Source organism: Aquarana catesbeiana, linkage group LG06 (genome assembly GCF_042186555.1).
Source record: "Aquarana catesbeiana isolate 2022-GZ linkage group LG06, ASM4218655v1, whole genome shotgun sequence".
NCBI classification, from domain to species: domain Eukaryota; kingdom Metazoa; phylum Chordata; class Amphibia; order Anura; family Ranidae; genus Aquarana; species Aquarana catesbeiana.
Genome location: NC_133329.1, coordinates 105,805,595 through 105,823,925, shown reverse-complemented (window position 1 = coordinate 105,823,925; position 18,331 = coordinate 105,805,595). Strand labels below are relative to the sequence as shown.

The following is an 18,331-nucleotide window of genomic DNA, read 5'->3' as shown; positions in this document are numbered from 1 at the left end:
TTTGATAAATGGAGAGAGTAAATCTCCCTTAATAGCAAAATAGACAGCATTAGAAACCTGGCAGGGTTTCTAACCACTTCATCCAAAACTCCAAAAAAAGGTATGATTTTAGATGCACTTTGTTTCCTAAGGCATCACATAGTTTTGCTTGTGCATTCCATATTTTTATTTGTCTCCATTACATGTTATTTTGCAGGACGTCTCATTTCCTGTTTGCTTCACATGTCTAATTTCTACTCATTTTCTCTGACAGGTGGTATTTGAGGCCTTCAAAGTCCGGGCGTACACAGATGATCATCACCTGGTGGATGTCATGATAATGTTACTGCTCTATGGCTGGGCTGTCATTCCCCTCATGTACTTGTTTAGCTTCCTATTCACCTCCACTGCAACTGCATACACCCGACTCACCATCTTCAACATTCTGTCTGGCACTGCCAGCTTCTTATCGGTCACTATCATGAGCATTCCAGGTGGGAATGGCAAACTCTTATACATTTACCATACACCTGTCATCCATAGTAAATCTAGAAAATGAAAAATATTTAGTGCCTTTATTAGTTTTGAGCTAGAAATGGTGATGTTATGTCCCACATTCAGCTGGTTCTTTGCATCATTTAATTATCACCTTTTTATAAGCTTACCATAGTAGTGTTAGCAGGTTTGCGCGAAACTCCTTACATTCAGGTTGATGTTTTGTTTAGGTTTTTTTTGGTTAGACAGCAACTGCTTTTCTAGTGATTTGGAGTCTGGGTGTTCAAAATTCTCCTGGTATTAATTAATAATATTTTATTTTTCTAATCTATATATTTTTATAGTGTTTTAAAATTGATTTTGTACATAAATTTTACATATACAGTATATGTCTTATATTCAGGTGATAGCTTTAGTCATTTAGTCATCCATATATATTTGTTGGTTTTAGTGTTAGGCAATATGAGATATATATATATATATATATATATATATATATATATATATATATATATATATATATATATATATATATATATATATATATATATATATAATTTATTTTTTATTTTTTTTATTGACATTGCTTGGTAAATGTATGTGTTTTTATGGCTGATTAGCATAACAATAAGTTTAAAGAGAGACAGCGGGGAACTCCCAGTCCAATTTTCAAGATCCTCTTTCAGGTGCTCAGGCTCAGTGTGTCCTTAAACACTACAGCAGAAACAAGTAAAAGGATTGAGCCGGAAACTCTGTAGTCCATTTAGCGATTTAAATAGTTGGTTACAAATAGTGACAAGCAAAACAACTGACGCGTTTCGGCAACAGGCTTAGTCGTAGCATCTACGACGAAAGCTGTTGCTGAAACGCGTCAACTGTTTTGATTGTCAATTTTGTAACCAACTATTTAAATCGCTATATGGACTACAGAGTTTCCTTTTACTTGTTCGCATAACAATAGGTTCCTATAATTTTGTGTTTCAAATTTTATATATAAATATATAGTATATCCGTTGTATTTCTTGTTAGTATATATGGATGAGATTACATCCAGTATATATTATTATATTACTAGCAGTTTTGTAACCTATTTTATAGATTGAAGTATTGCCGTTTAGTTAGGTATGAGAATAGGTGGACAGCTGTACCAGGTCCAGTGCTAAAAGATTAATTTCTTGTGTCCGTGTAATTATTTATGTGTTGCCTTCGTAACAAGTCATGAGGTGTGTATGCATCCTAGGACCTCCTACCTCTAAGGAAGTCCATTAGGGACACAGTGTGTCAGGTGGAGAATGTTTGGTGATGTCATCATGCTGTTCGCTTTGTAGGCAGGTGCAGTCTATTTTGTGCACTGTAGGAGGCGCTTGACCACATTGGTATTGCAGTTGGAGGGGGAAGTCAAGAGGAACATGGTTCCTCTATTGTTTCCTGGGTCACTGGGGAAGAAATCCGATTGGACGCTGCTACCATGTGACTCTGGAACCCATCTTGGGCCAGATAGAGCCTGTTTGAGGCCCTGGCTCCCAGGCTTGGAGCTCATATTGCATGTGGGTAGTGTAGGGACAAGTCAGCCACCTGACAGGGACAATGATTAGTGGCAGGGAGAGATTCCAGTCAAGTAAGACACCCCATTCTTCCTAGAAACCTCCCCATTTGGGCATGGACCGGCCACGCTGCATTCCGCCCCTCAAAACCGGCGCTGTTGGCATTCCTGAGACCTGCTCTACTACATATAGCTTTGCATCCTGTGAGTGTTCCGGGTCAGGTGCCATCCTGCCAGGCTTGTTGTGAATTGTTGAACTTCTACCTTAATATAAGTTTCGTGTCTGCAACTGGACTCTTTACTGTGTCTGCAACTTGTGTGTTTACTGCCGCCATACCATGCTGCACCTCCTCACCGGTCCTATTGAGTGCCGCTGCATTCACACAGGCAGAGGAACAGTGATAGGTAGCTTCTCCTTGGACTTGTTTTATATGCTGAATTATTGTCTCCTAATGTGGGGGTTGTTGACCACAGATTTTAAATAAAATAAGCATGCAGTGAGCACTATGGAGTTCTTTATTGTGTTTTGAGCTATATTGTACATCTTGTGAAGGAGAGCACTGGAGGCAGTTGCAGAGGAGTGCTGTGAAATCTGGTGTTGAACACATGCTGCGTTTGACTGTCTGTGATTATAGAGGTCCATCAAATTAGGTGGGAGTACACTTCTAAAGCACACTTTTGGGATTATGCATAAAGAGTGTAGTTCTGACACATGAGAAGGAAAGGATTTGCTTGAATAGTGTTCTAAAGTGTGTGGAGCTAGTCTAAAAATAAAAATAAAAAAGTGTGGGGACACTAAAGTTATTTATTGCTGGTGGTTTTGTTATTGGATTTGTTTTATTGCACATGAATGTTGGTGGACATCTTCTTTTATTGTTTCTTGAGTTTGGATTTTCAGATAAAATTTTTTGTGTGTTTGCACAATATGTATAATTTATGTATTTATTCACAGTGTGATTAGTTACTTATTTATATCGCATAAGCATGCGTATAGTGATTTGTAATTAAACTATATGTATGTATAATTTTTTAAATACGGTATATATATTTTTATTTATTTTTTAATAAGAAAGAGCGCTGTTGCAGTACTGTAGCACATTCATATATAAAAAATGTTTTTATATTATATTTAAATAAGGGAGAGCGCTGTTGCAGTAGCACACCTAGGGTGATTTATACCTTTGAATTAATCTTTTTATTGTAATGCTTTGTGTCCAATCATCATTCATACTCTCTTTGTAATTCTGTTAACAGCCCTTGGCTTGGTTGACCTGTCTCAAACGCTGGACCTTGTATTTTTGGTGCTTCCCAATTATTGTCTGGGGCGAGCATTTAGTAACTTCTACCAAAACTATCACTTCCTGCAGTTCTGCACTTCCTCTATTCCAACTGAATTCATCTGCAAAGTGCTGAGTGAGTATTGAGCATCTGTCACCTTTCATGAGCTCCTGAGCTTAAAGTACCATCTTTAGGCTTTGGAAGTAGTTGAAAATTGAAATACAGTACTGTGTATATATAATATTATATTTATTATATGGTGTTGATTATGTGAGTCAAGAATAATTTCAGTGATGTAACCATCATATTCCTTCCAGACATCAGCTATCAAACAAATTACTACTCTTTCTCTCAACCGGGAGTGGGTCGTTATTTGACATCATTGACCGTCCAGGGCCTCACCTTTCTGTGTCTCCTCTTCATTATCGAGAGCCGAATCCTCTGCCAGCTTTGGCAGTTTAGACGTCGTTACTGGGTACAATATATTTTGTTTGTTAAAGTAATATGGATTGAATAATGATTGAATAAAATACTGTAGATAGTTAACTGGTGAGGCAATGATATAGCTAATAAGTCAAACATCAATAACGTGATTGCTCAATGCACACCCAAATCATAAGTCTGGCCATTTGCTAGTGTCTTCCTTGTATAGTTGGTCAATTTTCTTACTTCTGTTAGAGGCGAAACAGGCTCCAAACATATACAGTATACTGGAGGGAGCAAAACATTGGTCCTAAGAGCATTGCCTCACCCGTGCATTATTAGACTCTGCAATTTTACTTTCTGTTTTTTAGGTCAAATTCATATGTTCAAAAAAACTGGAAAAAAACCCAAATAATACATAATTTACAAAATGCTTTTTGTGAAGTATGTTCATTTGAAATTAATACAGTACAAGCATTTTGTTTAAAGAATATGTAAACCCAACATGTTATATTCATGATATGTGGCTGCTGTACCATGTGCTTGTATGAAAAAGTATCCGGTTCTCTTTGTTTTGCTTCCTTTGTGTGAAATCTCCTGTCAGTCCCTCTTCTTTCTATTCGTTCTATTCAAAACCTACCACACTAAGCAGAAGAGCACAGGTGGTCAGTTCTCTAGCTATGCTGGGAACTCAGCCTACTCTTTCCCCAATGATTAGACTTGTCCTGACACCTGCACAGCCTTTCACTAGAATGATCAGTGTGCTGCTGTTTCTTCTGCTCCAGCTCTTATGCAGCTGAGAACAGAAGGAACGTGATCACTTATAAAAAAGCAATTATTTTTTTTTATATGCATACACAAATGTTTTGCCTTTTATTTCTATTCTAAACTAAATGTGTCGATTTACAATGTGAGGGTTTACATACACCTTAACCTGTCTTATTTCTTTAGAGGCTGAACAAAGTACGTACATCATGCATCTGCATCTAATTTTGTTGCTAATTGCATAATCCTATATCTCTCTCCACCTTCTGTTTTTATCAGTCTGCACTCCCAGAATCTCCAGTCTCTCCCCCAGAAGACCGAGATGTAGCAGACGAGAGGAAGAAGGTGTTGGAGTCTCCTGTAGAGCAATCGCTCAGCAGCCCTTTAGTAATCAAGGAGCTCAGTAAGGTGAGACCTGGGAAGGGAGTTTCATTTCCTGATAATTCAGTTAAAGAAAAGTAGTTTATTTAAAGCGGAGCTCCTCCTGAAAGGGGAAGCTCTGCTTGTTTGCCTCTGCACCCCCCCCCCCTCCGCTGCCACATTTTGCACATTGGGGAGGAGCAGGTACCTGATTTTGATAGTTACCCACTCCCAATTCTGGCTGAGCTAATGGCGGCGAACCCAGCCGGAAGTTCGCCCCCCCCTCCTTCCCCTGCTCCCGGGCCATTCACAAAGTGCAGCGCGCTTCGCACATGCGCAGTAGGGAACCAGCTGTGAAGCCACAAGGCTTCACTGCTGGTTTCCCTTATCTGAGATGGCAGCAGCAGCACCCGAGAGCTGATTGAAAAATCAGCTCGGGTGAAGACACCACTGGACAGGTAAGTGTCCTAATATTAAAAGTTAGCAGCTACAGTATTTTGTAGCTGCTGACTTTCAGTTTTTTCTGAAGGAGCCCGGAGCTCTGTTTTTTTTTATCAATGCAAATGTGTCTTTGAAGATTCTCATTTATCCAGATCATGATATAGCTATTAGGCCCCTTTCACACGGGGCGAATCCGCTGGACAGACCCCGCTTGCTGAGCGGGGGATCGCTCCATTGATCTCCTCTGAGCAGGTGGATGACAGGTCCGTCTCTGCTCACTGTGCAAGGACAGACCTGTCAGAGCCCCGCTGTTCTATATGGGGAGATCGGAGGAAAACGGACAGCCTGTCCATTTTCATCCGATCCGCTGGACGGATGGCGAGCCATCCGTCTGTTTTGAGCGGATCTTGTCAGATCGGATGCCAGGCGGTTGTCAGCGGTCACAAATCTGCTGACATCCGCCTGCCCATAGAAGTCAATGGGTGGCCCACTTGGATCCGCCTGAAAAACAGACAGGCGGATCTGAGCAGGCCGATCGTGTGAAAGGGGCCTTAGTATTTAGTCACATTCAACTGGACTTTTCCTGCAATGTTAAGTGTTGTACAAATACTTCAATGTCAACATTACAAGTCCAGTTAAATGTCACTAACTACTACTAGCTAATGCAAATGTGACTTTTTACCTTTGTCCAGCTATTGTATACAAGCTGTGTCCATCCCGTGTTTGCATGGGTTTCAAAGACATATTGGTAGGTTAATTGGCCACCTCTCACGTAGGCTCTAGTGTGTATGCGTTGGGTATGGTCGTGAGCTCCTCCAGGGAACGGGTAATTATGTGAATCGCTCTAGGTACACTGAAAAGCATTGTTATACTTTATGTCATTGTTATATATGGGAAATTAATTATAAGAGATCCAAAAGGGAATGGACTGACTCCTACAGGAAAAATAGAAAAGCCATACAAGTAAAATTGCATATTCGGAGTCCTATCTGAACAAAGATGAAAATATTGATCTTTAAATATATATAATCTTATTTTTAAGGTTTATGGTCGGCGTGACTTCCTCCTTGCCGTTGACCGCATGTCTTTAGCCATCAGCCGAGGAGAGTGCTTTGGTTTGCTTGGATTTAATGGAGCTGGTAAGACCACCACATTCCGCATGCTGACTGGGGACGAAACTGTCAGCTCAGGGGATGCGTATATTGACGGACACAGTATCCTGCATAGCATGAAGAAGGTGATTTTAATCATACAAAGTGTGTGTGTGTGTGTGTGTGTGTGTGTGTGTAGACCAGATCTGATGCTTGCTTACTTACTTACTAATTCTGAGTAGGGATGAGCTCCGGCGTGTTCGCATGGCGCACGTGCCGAGCCCGCCAGGAAGTCGGCACGGGGCAGCGCTAATCACAAGCAGTGAGACATTTCCCGATGTGCGGCTGCAGAGATCGGGAAATGTCTCACTGCTTGTGATTAGCGCTGCGCCGTGCCGACTTCCTGGCGGGCTCGGCACGTGCGCCATGCGAACACGCCGGAGCTCATCCCTAATTCTGAGTCTTAAAGGGAAATTATGGTATATACTGTCTTGTAACAAACACCTATTTTTATTTATTTTTTTTTGCAGTATTATCGTTTATTCATTTTTGTCACAGCTTTCACTTTTTTTTTTATTTTTATTTTTTTTGTTTTTTTTTAATATGTGAATTTGAAGGTTAGCCATTAGAGGGAAATCTATATTTTATTGCAATCACTCAACCTCCCTTCCTTATAGTTACTGACGGTATCAGTTACACCACAAGTGGTGTGGTTGTAGAATTGGCGCATTGTTTTCACTGGGCTGGCAACAAACGTGCATTGTGAGAATGTACAACCATTGTGTAACACTACAAAGCAGGAAGCAGAGCTTGAGTATGTAATGAGTAAATATGGCTACCCATGTACATATGTAATCATAAACTGTACTTAAAAACAAGATGTTGAAAGTCTTAGCATACATTGATAGGATTATCACATCAAGTATATCTCTTTCAAATCTATATCTGAAATAACAGATTATGTGTTTTTGAACACTTTTCTTAGGCTCAACAGCGGATTGGGTATTGTCCCCAGTTTGACCCCCTGCTGGAGCACATGACTGGTCGGGAGACTCTGTGCTTGTATGCGCGTCTGCGTGGTGTCCCTGAGACCTACATCACCAGCTGTGTGGAGAACATGCTACGTGGTTTGCTCCTGGAGGCTTACGCCAATAAGCTGGTGCGGACATATAGGTGAGGAGCTTGTGATAGATAGGACAATCTATGATCTATACCTGTGTTATACTTTGGAGAGTCGTATAGTACTATTATGAAGCAGAGCCTATAGAGACATAGAAAAGTGACAGCAGAAAAAAGACAGAGTAATCCATCGAGTCTGCCCAATTTTGATTTATTTATTTATTTATTTATTTATTTATTTATTTTGCTGTTTTTTTTTTATTTGTTTGGTTTTTTTTTTTTTTTTTTTTTTTTACTTTTTTTGTCAGAGTATAGATATATGTTTGTCCCAAGCATGTTTGAAGCTATTTACCATTGACTGGCTCACTACCTCTGCTGGAAGTTTATTCCAATCATCAACTACCTTTTCAGTAAAATAATACTTTCTAAGATTAGTTTTGAACTTTCTCCAGTTAGTTTGAGGTCATGTCCCCCTGTTCTTGATTTTGGTTTCATATTGAAAAAACTGCCCTCCTTAACCTTATTCACCCCCTTGATATGTATTTAAAGGTTTCTATCATGTCCCCCCTTTCCCTTCTTTCCTCCAGACTGTACATATTAAAAGAGAAGTTTGGGTTTTGTTTTGTTTTTTTCAAAATTATGCTTACCTAGGTGGATGCTGCATCTGTCCCCTGTCGGATCTAAGGCTAATAACCGAGCGATCAAAGACCGCTGATCGCTCAGTTCCCAAAGCTCCATGAGCAGAGAGCTGGTGAAGTCTGCTCTGCATAACGGCTGGCTCAGGCTCTCAGCGGCTAGTTGAGAGGCTGAGCCAGGTGGAGGTCCAGGGTTGTGGGAGGATCCCAACTTGATTGTCCCAATTTCGCCCCAGCCTGGACCAGCTCTGTGAACTCAGCCGACAACAGGCTTCAGCCCGCTGTCTGCTGAAAACAGGTCACAGGAGTGCAGAATGAACTGCACTCCTGTAATCCATAGGAGACGTACAGCCAAACAAGCTTCTCCTTTAAGTTCCTGAAGTCACTCTCGATATGTTTGATCCTCCACACCTTTTACCATCTTTGTTACCCATCTCTGGACTCGTTCTATCTTATCAATATCTTTGTGTAAGTGAGGTCTCTAGAACTGAACACAGTATTTTAACCACTTCAGCCCCGGAAGAATTTACCCCCTTCCTGACCAGAGCACTTTTTGCGATTCAGCACTGCATCGCTTTAACTGACAATTGCACGGTCCTGCGACGTTGTACCCAAACAATATTGACGTCCTTTTTTTCCCACAAATAGAACTTTCTTTTGGTGGTATTTGATCGCCTCTGCGGTTTTTATTTTTTGCCCTATAAACAAAAGAATAGCGACAATTTTGGAAAAAAACGCATTATTTTTTAACTTTTCGTTACAATAAATATCCCCCAAAAATATATAAAAAAAAATGTTTTTCCTCAGTTTAGGCTGATATGTATTCTTCTACATGTTTTTGGTAAAAAGAAATCGCAATAAGCGTATATTGATTGGTTTGCACAAAAGTTATAGCGTCTACAAAATAGGGGATGGATTTAAGGCATTTTTATTATTATTTTTTTTATTAGTAATGGCGGCGATCTGCGATTTTTATCGGGACTGTGACATTATGGCGGACACATCGGACATTTTTGACACTATTTTTGGACCATTGTCATTTATACAGCGATCAGTGCTATAAAAATGCATTGATTACTGTGTAAATGACACTGGCAGTGAAGGGGTTAACCACTAGGGGGCAGTGAATATGTTAAGTGTGTCCTAGGGAGTGATTCTAACTGTGAGGGGGCTGGACTTCAACACACAGATCAGTGATCACAGCTCTCGATAACAGAGAGCTGTGATCACTGTCCTGTCACTAGGCAGAACGGGGAAATGCTTTGTTTACAAAAGCATCTCCCCGTTCTTCCTCTCCGTGACACTATCGCGGGCACCCGGAGGACATCGAGTCCGCGGGACCCGCGGTCACGGAGACCGTGGCACGCGCGCCTCCGACGGCACACTCGCGACACCGCTTCCTAAAGGGGACGTACCTGTGCGCCCTTTTGCCTGCCAGTGCCATTCTGCCAACATAAATCGGCGTGCGCTGGTCGGCAAACGGTTAATTGCGATCTCGCTAAAGATCTATTTAGGGGAATCAGAACCTCCTTCCTCCTAGTAATGCATCCTAGAATTCTATTCGCTTTTGCCACTGCCTGGTCACACTGTTTGCTCATTTTGCAATCTTCTGACATAAGTACCCTCAAATCTTTTTCCTTTGTAGTGCTGGCTAACCCTGTACCCCCAATGTTGTACTCTCTCTAGGGGTTCCTTTTCCATAGGTGCATTATTTTACATTTAGAAACATTGAACTGCAGTTTCCACTGCATTGACCAATTTTTCAGCAATGCCAAATCATGTTCCATGTTACAGACCCTTCCAGAGATGTCAACCCTATTACACACAATTGTATCATCAGCAAAAAGACATACCTTGCCCAACAAACCTTTACTTATATCACTTACATATAGATGAAATAAAACAGGACCTAGTATAGAGACTTGTAGTACACCACTAGCGACTGGTCTCTGTTCTAAATGAACCCCATTTACAACCACACTCTGGTATCTATCCTTTAGTCAACTGCATATCCACTGAACCGAGCAAGGGTTAAGTCCTAGCTTTTGTACAACTTTTGTATTAGATCATTATGTGGAACTGTATTAAATGCCTTTGCTGAAATCAAGAAATGCTATGTCCACAGCACCACCCTTATCCAAAACACTGGTAATACAGTCAGTCTGTACTGGTAATACAGAAAATCCAATCAGGCATGATCCGCCCTCAGTAAAGCAATGCTGCTTTGGATCCAGCAAGTTGTGTATTTTTAAGTGATCGATGATCCTTCTTTTCAGGAGTGATTCCATTAACGGATGATGATGTTAAACTCACTGGCCTGTAATTGCCAGCTTCTACCTTGCTGCGCTTCTTGTCAATAGATACAATATTAGTTGTCCGCCAGTCATGGGGAACTTCTCCTGTTAGAAGAGATTGATTAAAAAATCCATTAATGGTCCAACAACTATACCTCAAAGTTCTCTTGAATTCGGAGATGAATACCATCAGGGCACATTGCTTCATTTAATGTATATGTAATGAGAATGGCTGCCCTCATGCTCACCGAAGCCCCAGAAATCTCTATGCAAATTTTGACTTTCTTAAAAGGGTGAAAATACTTTCCCTTTGAGTCCCTCCTCATTTTCTTTCCTGCTACCTATGCTACTATTGGTTACACTATGCCACCCATTTTTCTGTTCTTAGTGGTGGAAACAAGAGGAAGCTCAGTGCTGGCATTGCTCTGATTGGAGGTCCGCCTGTCATTTTCATGGATGAGCCATCCACTGGAATGGACCCTGTAGCTCGGAGGTTGCTGTGGGATGCTGTGACGAGGACACGGGAAAGTGGGAAAGCTGTGATCATCACTTCTCATAGGTGAGAATGTTGGAAATTACTGAGTGACCAAGAGAAAGATTAATCCTAGAAATCCTATTGCAAAACCAATTTTCTCTTTCCTGTAGCATGGAAGAGTGTGAGGCTCTTTGTACACGGCTCGCCATTATGGTAAATGGTCAGCTAAAATGCCTCGGTAGCCCCCAGCACCTAAAAAGCAAATTTGGCAGTGGTTATACATTGCTTGCCAAGACTTCCAGAGGAGAAGATGACCTGAAAGCCTTCAAAGAATTTGTAGAGGCTGTCTTTCCAGGTGAGTGTCCAGTAGCGGCAACAACAAATATTTCTTCTGATGCTTATGATGCAAGGGTTAAAATGCCATGTGCAGCAATATGGAGACATTGGACCAAGGCTCCCTCACGTAAAGCAGCAGCCTAGCTCTCCTGTGATCCAGAACACCCCACCCACCCCACCACTAAATAGTGCTATTGCTACCTGAGCCACCCTGTTGATTAATGTACTGTTATCGGGGTGTTGGACCACAGGAAAGCCAGGCTGCTGCTTTGTGTAGGAGAGCCATCATCCACTTTTCAGATTGCTGCAGCATTGCCATTACCGTACCATGTGGGCCTTCCCTAGTAGGCCCCAATGAGCTTCTATGACCATCTGTAGCAGTAGCTAATACACAGATGGGTTATACTTAAGGACCAGAAGGATTTACCCACTTCCTGGCCAGGCCATTTTTTGCGATACGGCACTGCGTCACTTTAACTGACAATTGCGCGGTCGTGCAATGTTGTACCCAAACAAAATTGATGTCCTTTTTTTTCCCCACAAATAGAGCTTTCTTTTTCTGGTATTTGATCACCTCTGTGGTTTTTATTTTTTGCGATATAAACAAAAAAGAGCGACAATTTTGAAAAAAAAAAAATCTTTTTACTTTTTGCTATAATAAATATCCCCCCCCCCAAAAAAAAAAACACATTTCTTCATCAGTTTAGGCCAATATGTATTCTTCTACATATTTTTGTCAAACAAATTGCAATAAGCGTATATTGATTGGTTTGCGCAAAAGTTGTAGCGTCTTCAAAATAGGGGATAGATTTATGGCATTTTCATTTTTTTACTAGTAATGGCGGCGCTCTGTGATTTTTAGTGGGACTGCGACATTGCGGCAGACAGATCGGACACTTTTGACACATTTTTGGGACCATTGACATTTATACAGCGATCAGTGCTATAAAAATGCACTGATTACTGTGTAAATGTCACTGGCAGGGAAGGGGTTAACACTAGGGGGCAATCAAGGGGTTAAATGTGTTCCCTGGGAGGTGTTTCTAACTATGGGGAGATAGGACTGACTGCAGGAGGAGAGAGAACACTGTTCCTGATCACTAGGAACAGCAGATCTCTCTCTACTCTCCTGTCAGAACGGGTATCTGTTTACATTGACAGATACCCGCTCTGGCTCTCTGTGGAGCGATGGCTGGTGGCCAGCGGACATCGCGGCCGCTGGCCATGCGCATCGGCTCCGGCGTCGTGCCGTGGGCTCGTGCGCACCCCCTATCACTCTTAAAGAGGCCAACGTATACTCCTACGCGATTCGCCCAGGAGAGCAGTAGGACTGCGGCTGGTCCTTTAGGCGATTAACTTGTGCAGTCCTTTCTGAAAAGAAAATGAAGGTTCAGCCACACACTGCACATCATTACACAACTTAGGCCAGTCACACAGAGGACCAGCTTTATAGGTTAGAAGTTGTCACTGCTCGTCTTTCTTTGTAGATCTACTTCAAACAAGTATGTGTAGGCACCCTAACCGTTTTTAAAGACCAATCTTGGCTGATGAATTGTTTGCTTTGTTAACACGGCCCTTTTGCTTTTTGCCCCTTGCAGGCAGCCTGCTGAAGCATGAGCACCAAGGTATGGTTCATTACCACATAACAAATCAAAAGCTGAGTTGGGCTCAGGTAAGACAATGTGTAGTTATTGGCTGTATAACCCTCAGTATTTTTCAAGCTATACTTCAGTCCTTTTACTTAGATTTGTTATTTTTAAAGTGATACTAAAGTCTCTTTTTTTTTTTTTTTTTGGTTAAAAATAACAAACATGTCATACTTACCTGCCCTGTGCAGTGGTTTTGCACAGAGCAGCCCAGATCCTCCCCTTCTTGAGTCCCTCTTCGGTGCTCATGGCCCCTCCCTCCTGTTGAGTGCCCCCACAGCAAGCAGCTTGCCTATAGGGGCTCCTGAGCCGAGCCACAGGCCTGGTCCTGCCCCCCTCTCTTCTCATTGGCTGACTGGCTTTGATTGACCGCAGTGGGAGCCAATGGCGCTGCGCTGCTGTCTCAGCCAATGAGGAGGGGAGTCCCGGGCAGCCGGGACACTTCTACAACATCGATGGTTAGAGATGGGGCTCAAATAAGTACTAGAGGGGATGGGGGAGGGGGGGGCTGCTGCACACAGAAGGCTTTTCATCTCAATGCATAGAATGCTTTAATGCTTTTACAATCACTGCCTGGTACACGCAGGGAGTGTTTTTTTCTCGTTCAACCCAGCAGGCTGAATGAAAAAAAAACTGACAGATCGCTGTACTAACACAAGCAATGTTAGTACAGCAATCTCCCCACTGGGCCATTGTGTTCTGATAGGGGGACTGCCCCCATCCCCCGCCAGAACACACTGATCAGCACTTGCAGCCATTGGCCGATCGTTGGTAGTTAGACAGGCTGGTGTACACCCAGGCCAAATGCTGGACAGTTTTTTCTAAATCGGCTGATATTTGGCCCATGCGTACCAGCCTTTACTCTCTGTGGCTGTGAATCATGTCTAGATATTCCGTGTTCCTTATAATGCCCAATGTTCAATTATGTCGTTTTGAATTGGCTCCAAAAAAGTATAACCACACTGGTAAAATACAGGAACAAAGTGAATCTGTCCATTGCAAATCCAATTAGGACTTACTATATTTATTAAGTGAACTATAAATGTTATCTTCTAAACTCTAAAACCTGGTACACACTATCATTTTTTTTTTTTTCGTTCGACCCAGCTGAAGAGCTCGGGAGGAGATCCTGTACTAGCAATCTGATGTTAGTACAGCGATTTCTCCGCTGAGCTGTTGTGTTCTGACAGGGGGACTGCCTTGCCCTGACAGGAGGACACTGGCTGAGAGTGCCGGTCGGATACTGATCAGCAGATCTTTTTCGGTCATGCCCCTTCAATAGATGCCCAATGTTTGGCTGTCTTCAGTCAGACCGGCTGCTGTACACACGGGCCGAATGTCAGGCCGAATACTGCCCAATATTTGGCCCATGTATGGCCCCTTAGACTGTGTTAACTGAGAAGCCACCTGACTTGTGTCTAAATTCAGGACTAATTTGTCTGATAAATGTCCCTCGGTGTGTTTGGAAATCTGGATGAAGCATTTTGCACAGCTGTTTTCCTATTATATCTGAAACTTATTTTAGACCAAGGCATAGGTTGCATTGTTTTTCAAACTACATATTGCTACTATTAACCACTAGAGGGGGACATGTACAAAATGTCCAGTGATGCCTTGGATGTACTGTTGCTGCACAAGTTGACTTATTAATAACACAGTGGAGCCTAGAATTAACTAGTCTCATCCTCCTCCTAGGTATTTGGGATCCTTGAAAAGGCCAAGGAGAAGTTTGATCTGGAAGATTACTGTGTAAGCCAGATCACACTGGAGCAAGTCTTCCTGGGCTTCAGCCATTTCCAGCAGCCACCAGACGTAGGCTTAGTATAGGAGGACCTCGTCGATGAAGGAAGCTGGAGGTGTTTCAGACAAGCAGAAGAGGCTGGCACAACGCTCCCTTTCTGATAGCAGACACTGTATTAGGTGCAAATCGGCTGTCTAATCCTAACGATGACATTAGTTCTGTCTTCATTTCCTGTGCGTCCGTCCGTCCGGGATTGTCATCTATCACCAGTGTCTCCATCCAGGAATTCCTCCGTGGTCTTCAAGGACCTCACCTTTCCACAGTGAAAGTACTTTGTCCATTTCTGTCTAAACATTTCATTTATTACTATGACATTCCTCCGTCCACATCAAACCATGTCTTAATTTTGGAAACTCCTAGCAAGAGCTCATGAGAACAAACATTTTCCATCACTTTATCTTGAAGATTCCAATTCTTGCTGGGCCTATGATGATGATGACCAACGTCCACCAGTGCCTCCTCTTTCCTACATTTTATATGGTGTGTAACCTGGTGATCTCCCATTATCTCCTTAGCGCAGTGGGCGTGGCCGCACTGAAAACCTAACACCGAGGTTTGCACTCTATATTCCCACGAGGTACTGGACCGTTAAATGATTGTGACGTTTTAATGTTTTAATGTTGGAATGAAGAAACTTGCCTCACACTACGATGATTTAAAATGGATTTTTTTTTTTTTTAAGTTGGACACTTTAAGCTGAAAGGGAGTATAGCACAGAAGGGATTTCTGAGAAGAAAATAATGAGGACTGGAATGCAGAGTTTGAGTGCTTATGCTGATGGCTGCTGTTCTGAATGTACAAGCAGCAGTATCCCTGCTCCCACAGTGCCTTACTGCTGTCAGTGCCCCAGGAGAGGTGCTGGGAGCTTTAAGGAATATCTGCTTTAATTTATAAGAGAGTTAAAATTTAAATTGTAGTCTTTAGCCACTTAATGGGCACTTTGAAAGCCAAGTTCAACCAGAACTGATATTTATAATTTGGGTGGACAGTGACCAGTGAGGTGCCCATCCATTAGAAATTCTATATAAACTGGTGCTATATTTCAAACCAAATCTCCAACTTATAATGTGGAAGTATTCGTTCTAAAAAAAAAAAAATGTATATTAGTGAAAAAATGAACATCCAATCATATGGCGAATAAAGTGAAAAATCAATAAACTGTCCAAAAATATTTCAAAATCTATAGAAAAAAAGACAGTGTTTTCATCTCTGTGCTCAATGTTGCTCAGATGGGTAAAAAAAAGGCTTACAAGAAAATGAAGACTCCTTGTATATAAACCTTTCCTGTAAAACCTAAAAACCTTAATTTATTTTATTACAGGTAATTGTCAATTTTACGCAGCACTTTACATATATATGGTGCGCTCACATCCTTCCCTATTTACAAACGAAGTCCCTAACTCACATTCATACATACACATACTAGGGTCAATTTAGACAGGAGACAATTAAGCTACCAGCATGTCTTTGGAGTGTGGGAGGAAACCGGAGTACCCGGAGGAAACCCACGCAGGCACAGGGAGAACATGCAAACTCCAGGCAGGTAGTGCCATGGTTGGGATTGGAACTGATGACCCTAGCGCTGCTAGGCAGAAGTGCTAACCACGTGATCTAATACAGTATCTCTTAACCTTTTTTCAGTCAAGGCACCCTTTAATATTCTGCACAATCTTGAGGCATCCCATTCTAAAATGTAAAAAACTAAACTAATCGTTTTACATAATGCAGCAACATCCAAACATGTAGGACACCCAACATTAGAGGAAATGTATTCTTCCAGAGCAAATACACCTTTGCACACTGGTCCGGACTAGTATTACAATGTTTCTCTTCTCCCTCACTCAGCTAATGACCCCCCAGTGCTGATGGAGAGGGGCAGGGGACAGGTAAACAAGGCTGCTGTGCAGGCACCCGAGGTCCACCTTGTCAACCGATGACACTATTGGATGTTAGGACTCTGGTGGTTGGTTGTAATCGTGAACAATGAAAACCTGTTTCTTTGTGTAATTAAAAGGCAGGCTTTTTCCATTTGCTGGCTTGAATACAATTTTTGGGCAATTTTTAGGCATTTTTCCAAGGCACCACTGAAGAAACCACAGGGTGCCTGGGCACCCTGGTTGAAAAAGGCTGATTTAATAGAAACAAAGGGTAGGTTAAAGAGTTCTGTTTGCTACTGTTGATGTTGATTCAACTACCTATATTAGTTATGGGTTAGAGGCTGTACGATGAGCTTTGGAAGGAGCAAGAGAACTCCCCCAACGCCAAGTGTACTTCATCCTTGACTGTTTACAGTTTTGGGTGACATAAAATTTAGTTCTGGTGTGGGAATCCATTTTATTTGCAGTCCAAGGGGGTAGCTTTGGGAGTGAAATTTGAACCCAGTCTTGCCAATTTATTTATGGTGAAGTAGGAACAGGAAGAAGTTTTTGGCAGTAATGGGAAAGATTCGTTGACGATGTGTTCATTATATGGGAAGAGAATGAACAGTCATTAACTCACTTTTTTGAAGATATCGGTGCTAATAAGTATGTAATACGCATTACAAAAACAGTGAGCAGTATATCCATAAAGTAGATGGGACCATATGATTGGATGTTCATTTTTGCACTAATATATTTTGTATTTTTGAATGGATATTTGTGGAAAAGTAGTGGAGACTGGAGTTGGAGCTTTGAAGCCAGAAATTGGATTGGCTGCTTCAAGAAACCACTCCACTCTTTAAAGGTAGATTTTGCCCCTAGAGTCCTTGATCAAAGTAAGACCTTAAAAAAACGATTTAACCAATCAGCGTCCACTCAAAGCAAATATTAGTTTTCGGTGGATTTGTCCCAGGATGCAACACACACACACCCCCCTTTCCTTAAAATAAATGGAGAAAAAAAGTGGTTAAAGTGAATGTACATGCCCTGTATAGAATGGTTATCCACTGCATGGTCTGCACTGATGTCATATAACCCAAAGCTTGTGTTCAATTGTGAACTGAGGGGAGAAAAATGCGTGTGATGCTCCGTGAGGTCTCTACATTCTTGGAACATAATTTAACTGCTCCAAACAGGCATTGATTGTACAAAATGAAATAATAAATCTTATTTATGCTGCTCTTTTCAAAGTCACTGACTTGGTCTAAGTTCTTTCAGGATCGTTAATAAAATGTTGCCTTTTTCCAGCAAGAACACAGCGCAGGGCCAAGTCCAACACTGGCAATTTTGACTACAGCTAAGTTCACACATGTCCGGCTGTGGTTTTGTTCACTGGTTCAGGTATGATTCAGGTGCAAATTTTTTACTTAAATTTTCACCTAAACTGGACCCGAAATCGCATAGGACCCTTTTAAGAAACAGGCCGCAGCTGCCCTGGACATGTGCAAACCGGCTCCATTGAAAGCAGGTCAGATTCACATGTTGTGTAAATCGGATTCGGTTAAAGACGTATCAGATTTGCATATATGTGAACAAGCTTACTTGGCCATTTTATGCTAAGACCCCTTTCACACTGAGGTGTTTTTTAGGCGCTTTTGGGCTAAAAATAGCACCTGTAAAGCACCTGCAAAACGTCTCCCCTGCAGTCCCAGTGTGATAGCCCGAGTACTTTCACACTGGGGCACTGCGCTGGTAGGACATTAAAAAAAGTCCTGCAAGCAGCATCTTTGA

At 41.8% G+C, this 18,331-nt stretch overlaps 1 protein-coding gene across 2 annotated transcripts in view; it reads left to right on the top strand.

Annotated features, from left to right (window-relative positions):
* ABCA3 (ATP binding cassette subfamily A member 3) overlaps window positions 1-17,790 on the top strand; it is a 102,343-nt gene extending 84,553 nt beyond the window's left edge. For both annotated transcript variants that reach the window (XM_073636617.1, XM_073636618.1), the window contains exons 23-32: window positions 254-473; window positions 3,272-3,430; window positions 3,613-3,770; window positions 4,763-4,891; window positions 6,327-6,521; window positions 7,361-7,548; window positions 10,812-10,982; window positions 11,069-11,253; window positions 12,833-12,906; window positions 14,576-17,790. In XM_073636617.1, coding sequence (XP_073492718.1) covers window positions 254-473; window positions 3,272-3,430; window positions 3,613-3,770; window positions 4,763-4,891; window positions 6,327-6,521; window positions 7,361-7,548; window positions 10,812-10,982; window positions 11,069-11,253; window positions 12,833-12,906; window positions 14,576-14,707 — 1,611 coding nt within the window. In that variant the 3' untranslated portion in view covers window positions 14,708-17,790. The remainder of the gene's footprint in view (window positions 1-253; window positions 474-3,271; window positions 3,431-3,612; window positions 3,771-4,762; window positions 4,892-6,326; window positions 6,522-7,360; window positions 7,549-10,811; window positions 10,983-11,068; window positions 11,254-12,832; window positions 12,907-14,575) is intronic.
* The last annotated feature ends 541 nt before the right edge of the window (window positions 17,791-18,331 follow it).